The 20283-nt window shown below is 44.7% G+C and overlaps 1 protein-coding gene across 4 annotated transcripts in view; it reads left to right on the top strand.

The window, feature by feature from the left end:
• C8H1orf174 (chromosome 8 C1orf174 homolog) overlaps positions 1 to 20283 on the top strand; it is a 342838-nt gene that overhangs the window by 269423 nt on the left and 53132 nt on the right. For 2 of the 4 annotated variants that reach the window (XM_069610261.1, XM_069610258.1), the window contains exon 4: positions 17667 to 17796. In XM_069610261.1, the coding sequence (XP_069466362.1) occupies positions 17667 to 17780 (114 nt within the window). In that variant the 3' untranslated portion in view covers positions 17781 to 17796. Of the gene's footprint in view, positions 1 to 17666; positions 17801 to 20283 lie in introns of all 4 variants that reach the window. The other 2 variants (XM_069610259.1, XM_069610260.1) reach the window with 1 other exon arrangement.

The following is a 20283-nucleotide window of genomic DNA, read 5'->3' as shown; positions in this document are numbered from 1 at the left end:
AGTTTTTGAGATTGTCCTGATTAACACCTGAATTTTTCAGTGAAGGCTTACAATGGGCTCATTTGAAATCTGGGAGCACGATCCCCGTCATGAGTTCTGGCGACTTGCCAGTTGAAGGTCACGGAGGTGATTTGAGCAGAGTGGGTTGGCAGGGGCCTGTGCGGGAGTTTGACATGGAAGCTCTTAGTGATGAAACTTGAATTCTTGTATTGCGAAAGCAGAGAAGGAGCAGAACTAGGTGTTGAGGCGAGGATGCGATGAAGAGCAGGGAATGGTTAGAAAAATGGTAGCTGGCGTGGGAGGGATTATGGCTTGAATTTTGGAGTCTAGTGTGAGTTTATTATGAAAGTAGTCTGAGTGTGAGCTACACAATTCTTGGGAGGAGATGATCTGGGCATTAGGAGATATGAATTCAAAGAACATTTTGAAAACCTACCTTTGTGAGTTTGTGGCACTAAGAACCCTTTAGGAGCAAAATGTCGATTTGCTTTGCTGTATCAGTGATAGCCTTGTCTGTGTCTAAGGTAAGCTAATTTGTTCCTTAGTCTGATTCTTTCTGCAGGTGTGGATACGTGAGGAGTTTGGCTGTACATTTTTTTTAGGTGGAACCATTGATGCTTGTGCAGTGGTCTTGAGTTTTTGCCTAATTTTAGTGCGGCCGTCGACTTGGGTGCTTCAGACAGCCAGTCATTGAATGAGTTTGTTGCTGTGAGTGGGTTTGAGATAGTAATGGGTATATTATCCTTCACAAAAGGGTACATTTGTTTGAAACCTTTAAGTTGCAATAGGGGGCATTTGCACCTGGCGTGGGTTACTCTGGTCTTGCAGGCAAAATCACAGAGAAGAATAGTGCTGGATGGCCAACCCCATGGCATTTTCAAAGAAGGAAAGGCCCTAAGGAGGGCAGTAAATAGCATCTAACATGTGACCTGCTGTATGTGTTGCCTTGCTACTGAGCATATAGGGGTCTAATCCTTCGAGGTTTGGGAGTAGATCTGCAGAACCTATTTTAGGGTGACTAGTCAGATGTTGAAATCTAGTATGCATACATTGTGGTGGGTGTCCAGTCAACTGGTCGACAACAAACTGGTCGACTGCAATTTGGTCGAATGCCAAATGGTCGATTATTTTTTTTTTTATATATGTGTTTTGTGGGTTTTCGTGTGGGGGGAAAAAAAAAGAAAAAAAAGGGGGTTGGGGGGGGACCCCCCCAAAAAAAATAAAAAAATGGGTAAAAAAAAAAATTCGACCATTTGGCATTCGACCAAATGGTGTCGACCAATTGTCCTGTCGACCAAATGTTTTCGACCATTTGACTGGTAACCATTGTGGTGTCCAGAGAGCTGGAAAATAAGTCGGTAAGTTCAACTCTGAATGTAGCATTGTAGTCCGGAGGTCTGTTTGAGGACAAAGGTGATGTAAAAGTGGATGAGATGTTCCATTTAATGAGCATAGCTTCAAATAGGGGTGCTTCAAGTTCTGGCAAACAGGCGTTATGTAGGGAACTCTTGAAGATTAGCGCAGTTCCTCCAGCTCTTTCGCCTCTGTTCTTCAATATTTTGTAGCCTTTGGCATTGCTTAGTTTTATAGCCAGGGAATGTTCTTCATTGAGGCATGTTTCAGTTAGAAAGAGTTCATGGATTGAAATTAGGTCATTAATCTTGAATCAATTTGGGCAAGGATTGCACATTGAGGAGAATACAGGAAGGGCACTCCTTTATGAGAAGTGCAGGAGGTTTTGGGATGTGTAGCAGCGGAAAGTGATCGGGTTGCATTGCAGTCTGGGGAGGTATGGCGTGTTGTCTTGCCTGCTTTTTTGTAATGGAGAAGTTATCAGTTATGCGCATGCTTGCGTGTAATGTGGATCCAATTAGGGGAGATTAGTTCATTGGGTATAGGGATTTCCTGGTTACCGATAAACTGATGTATGCTGAGGAAAGGGAGGTACATGCCGGCAGCTCGCCTGGGGAGCTGTGGTTTGGGGTTCCGCTAAAATGCATAGAGGATGGCGATGCACAGCCTAAGAGAACTGGTACAAGTAGTTTGATTGGAGATAATAGCGAGACGTAAATATCTAGATCTTGAAGAGTTTCGGACAGTTTGTTTCCCTCGTGTCTTGGCCAGTGTCGAATATGCTTAAACAACCCTCTTAAGCATGAGCCTTTGTGGCCTAACGAGGAGTGCCTTTGAACCAAGGAGTTCCTGGTCCAACTGCTTCTGTTGATAATGAAGGCAATTGGGGAGTGAAAAAGGGGGCTTGCTAGGAGCAAAATAGTTCTGCCATGTATTGCTTAATGTTTCTAAGTGAGTTATCAAATTTGGATATTGATGTGGGTGGTGGATGCGGAGAAGGAAAGTAGTGGGTTATGTGTGGGTGTATGGTAGTTGTAGCTAAGGGAAACACTTTGCGTGGATGGTATTTTGGTATGTTGGATTGTAGGATGAGAGAAGAAAATGATGGAAAGGAGAGGAGGGGTCTTTCTAATAATGGAGTGTGTATAGTGGGTCCGGCCTCCTGAGCAGGATGAGGATGCTTTTATATGTGGATATGAGGGATAGTATGGCAGGCTACTGGTCAGATGATCTTATGGGCTGCAAGTGATTCAAAGTAAACTGGTGATATACTAGTATGCAAACGTGTAGTGCCGGATGAGTGAGGCCTTTGAACGGGAGGGTGGTTATGTTTCAGAATTAAATACCTACTTGATGTTTTGCTTGGGGTGGGGGGGGACTGCCGTTGAGGTTATTTGAGAGGCTGTAGAGGGGAAGGAAGGTAGGGAACATGGCGTGAGAACGGTGGATGTCATTGTAGAGGGATGAGTGAGGAGGGATCTGAGGAAGTGGCGTGTTGACCATACCTGTTGAGATTAAAGGGGTTGAGGTGGGGACTGAACCTAGAGGGGGGGCTGATCAATGGGGTATGGGTACAGTTGCTCATTGCAATTAAAGGTGTAGCGTGCAGGTTGGAGCTGTGGATGAAGGAACAATGTGAAATAAGGAGAGGGTTAGTGGATGAAGGAATTGGAAGAGGTATCCTATGTGTGGGTTGTGGGGTAATTTGAAGACTCCAATAAGGATTGAGGAGTTGCAAGAAGAGTGTTTCTAGAAGTAATCGCTGGGATGAAAGGAATCCAATGAGGCTGATAAGATTCTGGGGAGTTGTATTTCAGGGACTATGTGAGAAAGTGAAATTGAATTGCGGTGTAGGATAGTTCTGGTTGTTACCCTTCAGGAATGATTTCTACTGCATTTGTATTTTTGGGACTTCGTCAAGATGGGCTTGAGGCTAGTTTGATTTCCTTTTTAGAATTATGAAACCCATTTCCCTGAGCCAATTAACCACAATATTTTCTATTTGTATATTGGGAGAGAAAAGGTAGGGGGAGAAACCTAGCAGAGAGGAAATGACTGGCTTTGTCTGAGTAGTGTTGGGTATGAGTGAGCCGACACGTGTAAGCAGAGAAAGTAGACAGCGGTGTAGTGATATACGTTTCTGAAATTAATGAGCAAGTCATCAGGATGCAGGTAATGGATACAATTGAGGCACTGTGAAACGTTTCAATGTGAAAACATTGAAGCCAATCTTGTACAAAGGGCAACAGTAGGGAATAGAATGTTATGTTCCTGCTCTCGAAATTCTAGGCTCTCCTGTAGTCGGGTTGAATTTGAGATGGACTGATTCTATAAGAAAGTAGAAGATGAAGAAATAAGCAAAACCCGAAGGCTACTATGAAGGAATAAAAAACCTTGGAAATGAACAGCAGGTTTTTTTTAAAAATAAAGTAAGTTAATAACGGCCTTCACCCACTAGTGTTTGAAAGGGGTCTCCAAGTTGGTGGTCTCCATTGACGTGAAGCTGGGGCGTCGTCAACGTGGCAGTATGACTCAAGAATAGCCAGTATTTCAGCATCATTCTAAAAACCCAAGTTTAACCCATCAACGATACGAAAGTCTCCCCTCTGTGGCAGCTAAATCTACGACCACCTCGATCTTTACCCCTAAATCACTTTCCTGGACACAGGATTCATCAGCTTCACCTTCATTTCTAATAGTACCTACTTTTATGCAGCTGGTCATTACACTGGCACTGTATGTTCTTCCCGCTGTCCCAGGTCTTCCATGATTCCTCCGGAAGAACTACTGGAGCATGTCATTGACGCAGGCTTTAAGGGTCCTGAAGGTGTGTTCTCGGAGGACGAATGAGGAAGTTTCTCCATCACTTCTGGCACATCTTATCGTGCTTCTCCCACGTGCAACTCCTGCACCCTGAAGCCCACATCCCAAACTGGCTTCTAGTCACTCAGAACAATGTGATGGATCAATAGACAAGAGTCTATAAAGTAGAAAATATTTCTATGAACTACAATATAGACTACCTACAATCTCTTTTTACACGTCCAGATCTTCCTGCTGTCCCATTGCCTGCACCTCTACCTCTGACTGGATGCCCCTTGCGAGTGCCTATGCCAGCTTATCCGCCACCTACCAAGCTTACTGACACCATATCTGAGGATGACCTCTCACAAGGTGGTCTGATCACACTGATGACACCAATGAATTCGATGATATGATCCCGGGGGGGATGGTGAGCCAGCTGACCCACCAATCCGTTCCGTCCACGCCTTCAAGACCAGGGCTGCAAAATTGTTTGACTTCCTGCCATAAAAAACAGGGGAACACATTAGAAAGTCTGTGGTCTCCATACCTCCCCTCGATGACATTTGAGAAGATGGTAGTTTGACCATGAAGAGCCCATTCACAGCTCCTCCCAAGAAGGACAGGTCTAAGAAGGAACCAGATTCCACCCCTAAGTGTGCAACCTGGATTCAGTATTGTCTGCTGGAGCCCGCAAACACTCCGCTAACCCATCCTCTCCATGCATGGTCCCACCCAACAAGGTGGAAAAACAACTGGACTCCTTTGAGAAACACATCATTTCCAGCGCCACGACTATCAAGGCAGCCAACTTCCATGGCTGTCCTCTCCCACTGTGACAGAGAATTGCGGTATAAGATGGGTCCCATTCTTGATTTCTTGCCTGATGACCAGGAATAAGCTTTCGCCCTTTTTTGCTAGGGTGAGGCCACATTGTACCATGCTATATATGCGGTTGTTGACATTGCGGACAGTGGTTTCAGACAGATAGGAAATGGATCAGTCCTACGCCATCTGGGATGACTCAAGGCGACTAATTTCCATCCAGAGATTCAATCTAAGTTTATTGATATGCCCTTCAATGGGAAGGACCTCTTTGGGAAGAAAATTGATGCCATAATCCAAGCCGTCAAAGCGGATACTGTTACGGCTCACTCTCTGGGTATGCGTCAGCAACAGCGGCAATCCATTCGCTCAGGCAAAGCGTACTTTTCCTGGATGTTGCATGACTACAGGCCCCATTATCTGTCTCAATCATACTGTTCAAACACGTACCCCACATCGGACAGCTACAAGGGAAAGTTCCAAGCTTACCAGAGAAAACAAGGCTGCAGCGGTTCCACTTACAACTAGGTCCAGTTCTCAAAGCAAACCTGACAAGCATTCTACTCCACCCTTCTGCTTTAACACCCCAGTAGGTGGGTACCTCTCTAACATTGACCAGTGCTTAACATCACTGCAAAAAAATAGGTGTTGTCTTTGATTCAGCACGGACACACGTTGGAATTAATTTAATGTCTGCTCTCCATTCCTTCTGCCACAAGAGTGGAGTAGTACCTATCATTACTACAACCCGAGGTGCTCTCCCTCCTTTCTAAAGGATCAATCACACGTTCCTGTCAGTAAGTGAGGCCAGGATGTCTATTCAAGATACTTTCTCAGAAATCAAGAAGGTGGAGGCCCTTAATTAGGCCTACGCTTCATTAACAAATTCATTTGATCTCAAACCTTCTGGGTGGTCCTGCTTCAGCACATTTAAGTCGGATGCAGGAAGGCAATTATCTGTCCTCACTGGACCTGGAAGACATGCATTTTTTAATGTCCCAGTTCATCAAGGGAACAGGACGGTTCCTGAGATTTACTGTCGAAGCACATTACTAGTTCAAGGCCTTGCCCTTCGGTCTAAAGTCTGCACAGAGGGTATTTACAAAATACATCACCCGGCCGTGGCTCACCTCAGTCGTTAAGGGATCCACATCTACCCGTACCTCAATGACTGACTGGGCAGGTCCTGCATCTCTGGGGCTTGCCCTTCAACATACAGAAGCCAAGATTCTTGGTCATAGCTGGGGTTCTCTGTCAATTATGTAAAGTCCCGCTTAGCTCCTTCTCAGGATGCTCTGTTCTTGGGATCCCGTTTGAATACACTGTCTTGCATTGCAGCCCCCTCATAAAACCGAGTGAAGTCCATCCTTGCCGAAGCCCATCAGCTTTCATGGAAACCGGCAGTGTCAGTCCGCAACCTGAAATCCATGTTGGGAATGATGTCCACCTGCATTACCCCGATTCAGCACTGCAAGCTTCCGATGAGGCCTCTCAAAGAATGTCATGATGCCTGCTAGAAACAGGTCTATGGCAATTGGGAAGGCGTGATTCTTTTAACACAACCATTCCATGGCTCGCTGCGTTGGTGTGCGGTGCAGTCTATCACCCAAGGGACTCCATATTTTACATCTGCAAGCAAGGTGGCACCAATTCCACCATTCTATCCAGAGAAGTCCAGGCCCTGTGGAAATGGGCTCTATCCCATGACATTTTCCTCATTCTGTTCCATCTGCTGGGCATGCACAACACAGTGGGGGACTCCCTCAGCAGGTAATTGTTATCCTGCCATGTGTGGGAGCTTCTGCAAAGTCAAGTTCACTGTATCTTCCAAGGGTGGGGAGTTCTTCACATAGCCCTTTTTACTACTGAGGCCAACAGGAAATGCAAGGCATTCGCCAGCAGGTTCCATTACGCAGGAAGCCCGGTGGACGCGTTCATATTCCAGTGGAGCTGGAAGTTTCTTTATGCATTTCTTCAGTATCCTCTCGTCATGTCAGTCCTCACCATCTTCAGACAAAATCCGTGCCGACTGATCTTGGTGGCCCCGACCTGACCGAGACCATTCTGGTTGTCAGAAATCCTCAGTCTCTTCTCGGCACCTCCCCTCAAGTTGCCTTCACTTTTCCACCTGCCGTCCAGTGACAGCAGAGCGTTGCTGCATGCACCACGGCCTGACCTCTTTCTGCCGGATGGCCTGGCCCCTGCATTCCTAGAATTTGGATAGATTCCTATGCCTCCAAACTGTCAGGATATCCTCACCAAGGCCCAAGCTTCCTCAACTGTTTCCTGCTACAAGAGCAAGTGGAAATGTTCCACTATTTGGTAGGAATTGACCCTTTCTACTTGCATTCTCTTCCATCACTGGCTTGGAGTGGATTAGCACATTCCTCGATCAAGGTATAACTTGCTGCCATATCGAGATTTACTCGTTCCCTTCGTCGTCCTTTGTGTTCTCACAGACCCTGTACCTCAAGGAACTATTACGCTCCCTCCCTCCAGTTCGGACGCTGGCTCCTGCCTCGGGATTGAATGTAGGCCTCTCCAAGCTTATGCCCCTCCCTCTTGGCCCCACATTCGAGCCCATACACAAATCCAGTCTGAGGGTTCTGTCCTGGAAGACTGCCTTTTAGGGAGCCATTACCTCTGCAAAGAGAGTGGGAGCAATCCAGGCTTTCATGCAAGCCCATACTGTCCAAGGTGGTTATTCGCACAAATACTACTTTCATGCCCACGGTCCTGTCTACGTTCCATCTGAACGAGCCTGTGGTTTTGCCTGTCTTTTTTGGTTCGCCACCTTCTCCGGCCTAACACTACATTCCTTGGGTGTGGTGAGAGCTCTGAAGTTTTGCGTTTCTCGCACCAAGTAATTCCACAAATCATCTTGGCTGTTTCTTCCATTTGGTCCCTCGGCCATGGGCAAAGCTCTTTTCAAGTCTTCAATTTCCTAATAGATGTCTGCATTCATCTTGTACTCTCATCAGCTGGCCAACAGGCCCCTTCCCGACAGGCATAGCGCTTACTCTACGAGAGCTGTTGCTTCTACAGTGCTTCTTTCCGGTGTTCCCCTGGTGGATATTTGCAGGACTACCACTTGGACATCCGTGCATAACTTTCAGGTTCTACTGTCTCGACAGGGATTCCACAGAAGAATCCAGGGTCGGCCAGTCCGTGCTGCGCAATCTATTTGGATGATAGTCTGTGTTCTCCAGGTAAGCCTTGCCTACACACTTAGTTTCTTGGAAGTATTGCTTTGTAATCTATTCAAACCGCATGTGAATTTATGATAAATCGAATGCTGGACAAGGAATAGGTTTCTTGCATGTAACTTCTGTTCTCCAGCTTTGGTATCTTTCATGGATTCACATGTAACCCTCCCACCTACCTCGCTTATGGCTATTCTTGGGTCGAATTGCCAGGTTCACGTGTGCTTGCCAAATCTGAAGATGCTTTGCGGGGGTGGAGATAAAGATTGACCTTTCTTTTGCTATGGGGCAATATGATCCAAAATGACTCCAAGAGCGCATAAGTGACAGCAGTTTTCAAATTTAAATGTAAACTGCTTTTAATGTTACCGAGGATTCTCAGCCTAACTACAGGGAATATTCAAACAGCACGCCAATCTATGCAAGATGCCAATGCTGGAAAACTGGAGTTACGGGTAAGTAACTTATTCCATTTGTGCCGAATACATGCTTTAAGACAATCACGGGACTCGCCATCTATCCCAATGGCAGCTATGTCTATTTTATTTCTACAAAGATTTTCTCTGCTACTTTTAACTATTTTAATGGTTTGGGTGTATTTAAATGAGTAATTTCCTGCAAAACAAACTATTTTGGCGTAACATAATATCCACTATCGGCATTGACCGGTTTTCCCCAAAAAGGACCTCTTCTAATTGTGGTGGACTTGGGCAATTCTAAAATTGTTTGTGATTCTGTTATGCTCCTCACTGCACAAATGTCATGTCCTAAATATTGCACATTTTCCTTGCATAGCTGTAATTTTTGCGTTGTTCCTTTTAATGTGGATAATCATGCAAAGATGTCTTGCTTACACACCTCATACAAAAGCGATGTGATCATTAGATAATCTATGTGCTGTATCAATAGTGAGTGTCCCTGGAATCTAGTATTTTCTAGATCCTTTTCAAAATATCCTGCAGCCCTATGTAACACATAATGCCTTTCTGGGTGTATATGTGTAGAAATGAAGAAGACCAATATGCCACTGTGAAACAATAGCTTGTGGAGTAATGCATGACAATCTGGTTGCTGGTTTGCAGACTATTGGGAAGGTAGGTAAAGCTGCTACTTTTACTGGTCTCAATTCACCCACAAATCGTCACACATCCATTCCTGGTTTCTTTGTGGCTAGAATAGGAGTGTTGCCTCACTAATTCTGGGATTGATTATCCCCTGTTAAAATAACCATTTAATTTTCTGTCTCGGGGTTTAATGGATATTTGAGGGGCCTCTGTGGGGCCTAGTAATATCGACTTAAATAGCTCTCCTACCTCATTTGCATGTTGAGACCATACCTTTGTGTACACCTTTGACAGCTGTTACCGAAGTTCTGCCGCCTTTGTTGCTTCTGGCCCATTCTCTTTTTTCGTCTACGGTTTTTTCAGTCTCCCAAAATACCATCAATTCATTTTCACGCACAAATGGGTTGTTTGCTTTACAATAATGGTGCACCTCCAATTTACACAATGTATTCCTAATAAATGTACTGGTGACAAAGGGCTTAGAACAAATGTATGCTGGCCTGAAATTGGACCAATGGGTACTATTGATGGTTCTGTCATCGGATGAATCACTGGGTCATTAGCAAATACCTACAGCTTGCACAATTTCAGACTACAATGAAACACGTGCAACATGCTTACATTTGATTGTTAAACCGTTTGCCCGTGAATATATTAGACATGGTATATGTTTCCCCATGTGTCTTGCATATAACAAAATGCCCTTCTTGGTCCACTCGAATCAGCATGTTTGGATGTGTCCTTTGTCCCCTGGCATTCCTAATCATTTGTTTACTGACTGGAAAGTCTTTACGGTCATGTTTGGAGAATGAGGGGCAGAGAGAGGAACGGCACCTTTGACTTTAATTTGAAGATGATTCAGGCACCCAAACGTCCAGAGTCCCTCTTGTTTTCAGCAGTGACATGCTGTATTACTAGTTACAACATCACTTGAATTATTTTCGATGTCAGCGGCACCGCCTCCTTGAATTTTACCCCTTGCACTTGGCGGAGGTGGGCAGTGATTGAAAGGTACTGGACGACCACCTGCATTCAAGAATAAAGCCCTCTCTGCCCCTGTTGCAGCTGAAAAGATTCTAATTGATGTCGTAACCTTGCATTTATTTACTTTCTTATACTGCTCTTGACGAGAAACCCATTGATTTTTTTACAGCAAGGGTTGCAAACCTTGGGCTTACCAGATGTTTTGGACTACAACTCCCATCAGACCTATCCAGCATAGTCAATGGTAATGCATCATGGGAAACGTGGTGAAGAACATCTGGATAGCCTTAGGTTGCAGACCCATGCTCTACAGATAAGTTCCAAGAGGTGTTTGTCACCCCAACACACATTTGTCAATTGCGCATGAATTAACCTTGAAAAAAAGCACCTGCTACCTCTCTTTGCTGTCTCAGCAGTCTTATTTATGCCAAAATAATGTGTGAAAACCTTTAAACAATCTGCACTAAAGTATCCCTCGTTTGTACCAATTCAATACCAGTTCCCATACCTTCGGTAGGCCAACCACACACTAGTCAAACACTTGTGTACCTTGGCTGACAATTATCACCCTCGTAAAATGGTTCATGTTAATCAAAGAAGGGTTATAATTCAGGATTACTGTCCTCAATGCCTTGGTAAACGTATGTGGTTCTTTCCTAACATTTGGAAACTCTTAATACAAATTCTTCAAATCCCCATGGTCCATGGGGCATGGAATGTTACCAGGCTATCTTCAACCACACCTAGTAACTGTCTCAGTGGTGCTTGTACTTGTGAGATGGCTGCCCCAAAGATTGCACCTATGTGGATATGGAATGGGCTAATTGGTGGAGCCACTCCACACTTGACGGGCTGGGGCTTCAGCCAGGTTCTGATGCAATGTGTTTGCTGTGCTCTGGTGGTGCGTTCACAAAGAGATACAAGACGGCACTTGCACCTTGGGTATGTGTGCAGCATTGCGATTTTACATTAAGCTTGAGATGCCTAGTTTCTCAATTATATCTTTCTTTGTCCTTGCTACAATTTCACTTGAGCCCTGTACAAGGATGAGTAGAGGCTAAATCACCCCTCTCCCCTTCTACAAACCACGGATGACCCCAATCATAGAGAAAACAGGCACAGTTAAGATATACCTCCTTTGCCCTATGTGGTGACCTGGGCAGAGGGAAGACTATGCTCTCAAGAGGGATGTGTCAGAAATTTAGGGGTATTCTCCCATTTGGACCCCAAGAATCCTCTATTCGGGTGGCCAGGGCAACCATCGCCTTTGGATCCAGAAGGTGGGGCGGACCAGTGCTGGAGGATCACCCAGGTAGGGGAGTCCGGGGTCATAGGCGAGGCACGGTATCCCCCTCACATGTTACACACAACCAATCTCTCTTTTTGGGGTATTTTCAAACGCACATCTCCCCCTTCCCCTGTTTTCTCATAATACTGGGAAGAAGAGGCGATTTGGAGGGGTGAAGATTTCCAGTGGAAAACGCTCTAAGACACAGAAGACGAACTACAACGCTCTGACAGCAGGCTTTCCCCTTAATGAAGTCAGGCAAGGTCCGTCTGACCCAACCCTAATCGCACACCTGCTTCCCATTAACCTCACACAGGTGCATAAAGGGAGGCTGCTGAGAGAGAAAGATCAGATGCAGTTGGTAGTGCAAGAGGGAGAATACAAGACTGAGACCGGCAGAGGATCCCTCTTCAAATCTCAAACACCAAAAGCAAGCTGGAAACATAGTCTAGATCTGAGAAACCAAGAAGCTGTGAGCTGTCTGGTGAATCCAGAGGAAGACAGCATGAGGCGACGCTGGCCCAGTGAAAAGGAAGGGCTGCAACGTGTCACAGGAGCCATAACTCCTACATGTTGGATTTAGGCAGCCAGGATCTTGCTGTTGAATTCCAGACACTTGCTTGTTCCTTTGGGGCCAGCAGTGCTGACCCCAATGACGTAGAGGGGGAGTTGGTGAGACCCTGACCTCATTCCCACGCCAAAGGATGGAGCCACTGACCTCGCAACGCTGCCTGGGGTGTCTAATCAAAAGAGAGTGATAGACGCGGGCGAGCAGGTGGGAAGTTGAGCACGTGAGGGAAGGCACCAAGTAAAGCAGGCAAGTGGCCTGAAACCCAAAAAGGAATGTGAACGTTGATGACAAAATTAATCAAGTTGGTCCTAGCCCGTCGGAGGGAGACTAATTGAACACGGTTTTAAGAGGATCTGAGTCTGGCTGAGGGGGATCCGGGGTGAACTGTGAATCACCTTAGAAAGTGATACCTGGAAGATAAGAGCCAAAGTAACAGTGACCTTGTGTCAGTGAACACAATATCGGAAGACTCTGTAAAATGAAAGTGAAGTCCCTGAAGTGAACGGAAGTGATGTGAACACTGAAAATCAAATGAAACTAAAAGCCAGAACAGGGAAATCACTAAGTAGAGGAAAAGCTAATAGAACCCCAAGAAGGCTTGTTTGAAACAGAACTGAATGTAAAGTAGAAGGAATTTCTCTTAAGAAATACAAGTACTAGAATGCAGTGGTGTCGGAGTGGTCATGTATGGGATTGAAACACTTGTGTATAGGGGCGTTATAAATGCCATATCATTTCATATCATTAAAGCAGCGCCATATAGGTTTTAAGGTCTCTGACGGTAAAGCAAAATGATTCTCGAAGTAAGAATGTTGGGGAAGGATATCCCATTTTAATTGTGTAAGCCTAAAAAAGAAACTAACTTTAAATATTATTTTGCACTGCATGGCGCTCTACGGATAAGAGACTCGAGGGGAAAGAGACTGGCCCTGGTGTTTGTTCTGAGCTCCATAATCGTGCTGGAGAAGACAAAGTGTGTGCTAAGCTCGAGTTTGCCACCATGCCCCGTGCTGAAAGCATGGGGAAGGGAGGCCAATGGCCTGAACATACTGACCTATCGTTTTATGAACATTTCTTCTTCCTTTTTCATAATATTTACCACACTATTTCTATTTAGAGGTAGAGATTGGCAATACGTTTAATAGTATAGGCCCTTATATTTTGACAAGACACTACGAGGACTGTGTTATCTGGTCGTAGCTTGCGCCTATCTGTAGATTTAGGATTAGATGGGTGTTTTTCAAACCCTTTTTTTAAGCTCAAACACCCTTGAACTGTGGTGCTTTTCTTACTGTTCATACCATGCCTTTCTTACAGATGTGAACACGATTCAGTAGCAACCCAAACAGTAAAATGGAGCAGTTCAAAGTTAAGGCATGTCCTATCAAGTAACTATGAAAATATATATACTTTAATTAAACTTACCATATGCAATATTAACTAACTAGAATATACCACAAAAACCCATCCCTGCAGAAAAAAACACATAATATGCAAGATAGCAAGACGCTGCACTGTGGGTATTGAAACGAGTCCAAAGGGCAATAAAAGTCGCAAAGGGGGATTAATGTGACGTAGCCAGTCTCTGGGGCTTTAAATATACCGGGGGCAGTTATAAGGCAATGACGTCTTTTTGGTCCTTAGCGGTTGGACAACGAGAGCCAAGCTTCCCTGTGCTGTTCGGTGGTGAGATTTGGTTCAAAATGCAGAAGTCACAGTCCACTGGCAAGCAGAAGTAGAGGGAGGTTTGAACTGAAGGATGATACGGTTTGAAGTGTTATTCAAGTGATGCTGTTCGTACAGAGGTTGCCAGTTTCAGTTTGGAGGTTGAGCAGGTGCTGGCTGTGCAGTCGTGTCGGGCTTGAAGGATGGGTTCTGAGAGAACACCATGCTCTGTCGGTTCGCATCACTTGAATAGCACTTCAACTGGCTTGGCGATGATGAGAGTGGTGGGTTGAATAGCGGTTCTAGCATGCAAGTGCAGCAATACATCTTTGTTTCAGCCAATGAAACTGCAGTGAACTGGTTCGAACAGGCAGAACTGCAGTTCGAACGTCTGTGCCAAAGACATCTCTGGGGGGCCCTGTTGGTTCGAACAGTGTCGAACGTGCTTGATTCGCGTCTTGCACCGGGTTGACTGCAAAATTGCAGGAATCTCTCAAAACCTGCAAGTCCCACTCCAAATTCTCCAGCATGGGCACCCAAACACTGGGAGACTGGCAGACACCTTCAGGGGCTTCTTAAGCACAATGAGGTCCTGGGCAACAGAGTGGCTGGCAGAGATGCAGGTCTTGTTCCAGCAGCAAGTCACCCCAATGTTCTTTGGGGATAGTTGTGGACAGATGAGGCCTGTGTCTTGGAACACATGCTTTCACCTGACAACTGGAAGACTTTAGAAAGGACTGCCCTCCCAAAAGGTTCCAACGGAATCTTCTTGAAGGTTTGAAGTTCGGAGATGATGCAAAAGAGCAGTGGGAATCCCCTTCCTTTAAAGGCAAACTGTACAGGTGATTGGTCAAAATCAAGCATGCTTTAAGGGCCCCGTACCTGTCCTTCGAACAAGTGGACTTTGCCTTCAGACATCCACACCCAAAATGCTTTGCATCAGGAAATAGAGGGGACAGGAAGGAAAGATGGACACAGAAAAACCATATGGTGGAACCTTCCTCCTGCTGTAAGGAGCTCCCTCTATCTACACTAACAACAACCCCTTTCCTTCTACATAGAATCAAAGCAACTTTTGGCATGCAGCACAATCGTGTGAGGTTATTCCTTTTGAGAATGGGTGTGTCCTTTGATGCTTGTTTCCAGGACAACGTCCTGTGGAGTGGCTTTCTCTCTGTGGAAGGTGTTACTTGCCCTCACAAAGGAACGAGAGGCAACCCCAGGGCTATAGTGTTGCTGGTAGGAGCAAAGACAGTTGAACTAGGGGAATGCACATAATCCTTCCACAGTTGTGCGGGATTCACATGAAAAATACCATACCCTTACTCTGGTATGGCTTATATTTAAAATTAACAGTGCTGCTAGGACAGTACACTCCAAATTATGGGGTTTTGGAACAGACATGTGTATCTTAAATGCAGCCCGTGTACTGCAGAGACTTGGTTGTCACTGCAGCTGTCAAATTGGCACCCATGACCCTGCTGTGTGCCACTGGAGAGCAGGCACTGCACATCGGGCTACTGATCCAGCATAGCACACATGTACATTATGCGTTTGGCATGGAGCCTGTGAAAGTGAAATCTGATTGGCAGATTTTCCTTTCAGAGATGGAATTACCTGTATTCTTTTATTAGTTAAATTCAAATGTTAAAAGCCAGTGCTTCTACACCCTTGCCAGATGGCAGTCCATCACAATCCTACTCCCCACGTTTTCCTTGTCTGCTAGTTGTGGTTATAGTGATGTAATTGCGCTATATACAGAAGGCAAAGTAGACATTGCGCCTCTTTGGCTCTTTGTCCTTTCCTCTATTTCTGTAGGAAAAGGAACTTGAAAAGGTAGCAGTTTTGCATGGAGAGTCAACCAGCTTGGTTTCAGTAGGTAGAAGTGGGGGGAGGATCTGTGTAGGTGTTGAGTGTGGGTAGTGAAGTTGTGGGCTTTGTCTAGAGGGAGGAAGGCCAATGAGTAAGCATGAGGCGTAGGCAAGACTGAGCACGGGGTGATTTCGTGGTGGTCAGTAAGAAATGGATGAATCTCCTGAATGTTGAGAAGGTTAATATGAGCAGCAGAGTCGGTGGTAATGAGTTTTTGCAGTCTGAGGTCTCTGTCAAAGAGCATCCCAAGCTTGTGAGCCTTGGGCGAGGGGGAAAGGTGATCAAGTGGGAAGGACCTAGGGGAGGATTGGCATTGGAGGCAGGGAGAAGCTTCTGTTTTTGTACAGTTCTGCATGAGACAGCAGAGAGCCATCCAGTGACTAGTTGCAGTGAGACAGTTGGTAATCCATTCCAATATTGCTGCAGTGAAGGGGGTACAGGAGCAAATGATTTGAGTGTTGTTGGCAAAGAGGAGACTGTGAATGCCAGCAGATAGGATCAGTCGTTTTAGGGCAAGGTCTAGCGGATGAAGAGCAGAAGTTCAAGGACTGATCCTTGGGGGAAACTGCCGGGGTGAGGTTTGTGATTTACATGAGATTTTAAAGTGCTGACCTTCCAGGTAGGAGGCAAACCAGGCAAGAACCTATTTATGAAACCCAAGGTCCTGATGATTGAGGAGGAGTGAGGAGGTTCACAGTATCAAATGTGGCAGAGGGGTCCAAGGATCAGAATGGAAGAGTAACTGTGTCACTAACAAGTAATAGCTGCGGTTCTTTTGTGTCCGTGGCTCATCAGACATGAAATGCTTAAAGCTACAATAGTACCCAGCTTACATTTCAGTTCTGCTCATTTCCCTCTGTGCTAATGGCAGCCACTTCATTCAGGTTCCTGGATACCGAGATGGATATCGAGAGAAGTTAACTATCAGTTTAGTAATGCATCTTAGGGACTTTTGTAACTCGTGTTGTTGATCTGCGTAAGCTTAATTGAAGTTTGAATTTTTCTGTTTGTGACAGTATAGGTAGCTAATTATTATTTTTCAGTTATGGCTTATATTAACGTCTGACATATGTTTTGCAAACTACTGAACAATTTATGCTAAGAGTGCTCAACCAGCCAAATCTAATCTGCTTTCCAATTTTTTTCCGCTGTTTTAGCTCTAGCTACCGAAATTACTTTAGATGCTAATATACAAAAGGGTAATTTGTGACTCCACATTACTTTCTTTAACCTTGGCTGACCTTCAAAATATGTCCAGATGGGTCAAAGTTGTCAAATTGCTTCTTGCTCTGAATGTAAGTTGTTCCTTTAGCTAGGAGTTTGTACTTTCGGAATGCTCTAAAGCATTTTCCAATCTTTCCCCAAACTTTACCAAGCAAGTATAATAATTCTTAGCAAGATGGATTGGCATGCTAAGGTTCTATGCTAAAATTAAGTTCTTAATTTACGGCGTAACGTTTACAACCAGCATTTCAATTCCCTCTTGCCCACAGAAGAATGTTAGTGGATTCAAACATGTTTTATGGGTGGAAATATCGATTTGATGAGTCTGAGCTTAACGCAGGAGCTACCTTTTTGAGGAACAAGGAGCTAATGCATTACATATGGCTTGCAATGCGTTACTCTTCTTTCGGAGGTTTCGTAATGTGCCCTTACACAAATCTCAAACACGCAGCTAATGTGTCGGATATATTTTCGTGGCACCATTTGGCATGGGGAGTCAAAAGTAGCTCATGGTAACAGTTTGTGTCATGGGAACCAGGATGATCTGGGCTACAAGAGGAGCTAAATAGCTCCCAACCCTCGACCATTTTCAATTGCTGCATTTATTCTGACGAGATTCGGCTCCTTTTGTAATCTGGAATGATGTGCCATATTGATTCCTAGGTTAAAAGCCACACTGAATTTTACAACAATGTTACAGCAGCCTCAACTCTCACAGAAGAACCTTCAAATCAAATGCATTTCTCGACTGTACCATGAAAGATTGAGTGATAAATCTGGCTACAGTTCACCTGGATAACATTTTTATTTTGCAGGAAATCCCACCAGTTGTCCCAGCGTATTCCTCTATGAGCAGAAGGGAATTCCGAAAACTTCATTTTAAAGCAAAAGAGGACGATGATGATGACGACGATGAAGAGAACTCCTAAATGTTGAAGCACTAGAGTTGGTAGTTTTTTTTTTTATTACTACTTTGTCAGCTTTACCTTTGAAAAGTATATTTTTTATAAAATGTGCGATACAATAAGTGGTCAAAAGTGCTAAAATAGATCAGCAAAAACTATGAATTCTCCATTATTTAGTTGTCAAAAGGTGGTTCAAATGACTAGTTAGTAAACTTAGAACAATGCAGTACTGTGAGTAGGGGTTGCTTTGTCTCCTGCAGTTCCCCCTTCCCCTGAAAAAGGCTCCGGGGGACACCCCGCAGCTGACCCGTAAAAAATGTTTCAGGAAAGTACCCTGCAGCACAGTTTCCCGATCACGGAAGTGAAAAGGAACCGGCATTGCAGGGACAGAGCGAGACGGAATACAAGATAAGTAGGGGGTTGAGATTTAGGGGTTTGGGCAAGTCTGCAATGTTCAGGGGAGAAAAGACTGAAGATTGTTTAAAAAAAATAGTCTTCAGTATTTTCTCCCTCTAACATTTACGCTTCGGTAAAACAACCCCAAATCAAAAATAATACTGTAGATGCTGCAGATGCAGCCGGTAGAGTAGTGCCAGAGGATACACTAATAAAATAACATGTGTGGCTTAGTAATTTGGGTTTTAGATGGTAACCCAGGCCACGCTACTTAACATGCCAGTGGAAGATAATGTCCTGTTAAGACGGTAGATGATATTCTAGAAACCGTATAAAAAAGAACACAAATTGCAAATAAACCGTTTCAACAATGGGGTACACATACCAACCGCCAAACCTTTCATGGCAAAGTCTACACAATATTCTCAATCCGGTCAGGCTATACCTAAGGGGCAGGCTCCAGCTCATGGTATACTAATAGGGGACAATTCAGAATGGGGTGTATCGGTGTTAGAGGCCAAACCACTAGAGGTTCAGCTACTACCTCTAAACAATGACTCCCTGCTTCAGCTGCCCTCCCATATCACCCCAGTATGGGAGGGGATCTCGTCAGACGGGTGGTTATCGTCGACTGTAAAGCACAGATATTGCGTGGAATTTAAGGAACTACTGCGCAATCATCCAGCAAAAGTCAAGAGTGCCATTAGAACACCATTGTATTTTACAGGCAGAGGTAGAAGCACCTCTACAAAAGGGAGCCATAGAACTTGCTCCACCATCACAGGTAAACAACAGTAAATATTCTGTGTACCCTTGTTCCACAGAAAGACAAAACAAAACTCCCAGTACACGACCTGAGACTAGCAAACACACGTCAAACCTCGGAGGATTAGGATGACAACATTGCAGGAAGTAATCCCTTTGCTCAAAAAGGGAGACTACATTACAACACTGGATATGAAAGATGCATACTTTCATATTTCAATGCTGCCAGCACATCGAAAATACCCAAGGTTCAAAGTAGGCTCAGTGGACTACCAATTCAAAGTACTTCCCTTTTTGACATCGCGTCAGCCGCCTAAGTATTCGCAAAGGTTCTAGCAGTAGTAGCAGCACATTTGCCCAGAGAGTGTCCCAATGTACCCTTATCTGACTGGCTAATAACAGGGGAAACAATGCAAATATGTTTGCAAAATACACGCAAGACAACAGATTTCTTCCATAAACTAGGCTTCTCAGTCAACTAAAAGTCCAGCTTGACTCCCAGTGAGGAAACCCAGTTCCTGTGAGTTATAATTCAAACAGAAGAAACGTTGGTCTTCCCCTCCAGTCGGTCTGCAAATATTAGTCAGGAAAGTGATGCACCGCCTCGGTATAATGGCATCATGCATATTCATTGTCCAGTGCAATGATGTTTAGCAAAACAATGGTTGCAGTCACAAGGCAATTGGGACGATCTAGTGGTGATTTTACAACCAGTGGTGGTGACTTTTGTGGTGGACAAAGGAGAACTTATTGGAAGGGAAAACCCGTTGTCAGCCTGCCAATACGCATCACAACAGACACATGTCCCTCTCTCAGGTTGGGGAGCCCATTGCCTCCACCATACAGTGCATTGCATGTGGACACAGACATTAGCCAAGAAACGTATCAATCTCCTAGAATTGCTAGCAGTCTACAAAGCACTACAAACGTTCCAACACAGCTTAACAGGGAAGAATGTACGTACAACCGACAGCACAAACGCCATATTTACAGCAACAAACAGGGCGGGATTCACTAAATTTGTCCAGACTAGCTCAGAAAATCTGGAAATGTAGCCTTGGAGAGATATTTTCCTTGTTTCTCAATGTGTTCCAGGGGAACACAACTGCCTAGCAGACACTCGAAGGGGGTACACAGATCAACCCTCGGAACACAAATGGGAGCTACATTTAGAAATTGTAAATGTTTTCTCGCGTTGGGGGTACGCATACATCGATCCGTTTTCCACAAGAGAAAAAGCAAAAGGCCCAAGTTATGCCTGCAGGTTCCTACAGTAGGGATCCAAGGGAAACACACTGTGGATCAGTTGATCAAGGATATATGTATACACATTTCCACCAACACCACTCTTGAATAAAATAATCCA

Source organism: Ambystoma mexicanum, chromosome 8, assembly GCF_040938575.1.
Source record: "Ambystoma mexicanum isolate Mex_15411 chromosome 8, UKY_AmexF1_1, whole genome shotgun sequence".
NCBI classification, from domain to species: Eukaryota; Metazoa; Chordata; class Amphibia; order Caudata; family Ambystomatidae; genus Ambystoma; species Ambystoma mexicanum.
This window is presented reverse-complemented; position numbering and strand designations above follow the sequence as displayed.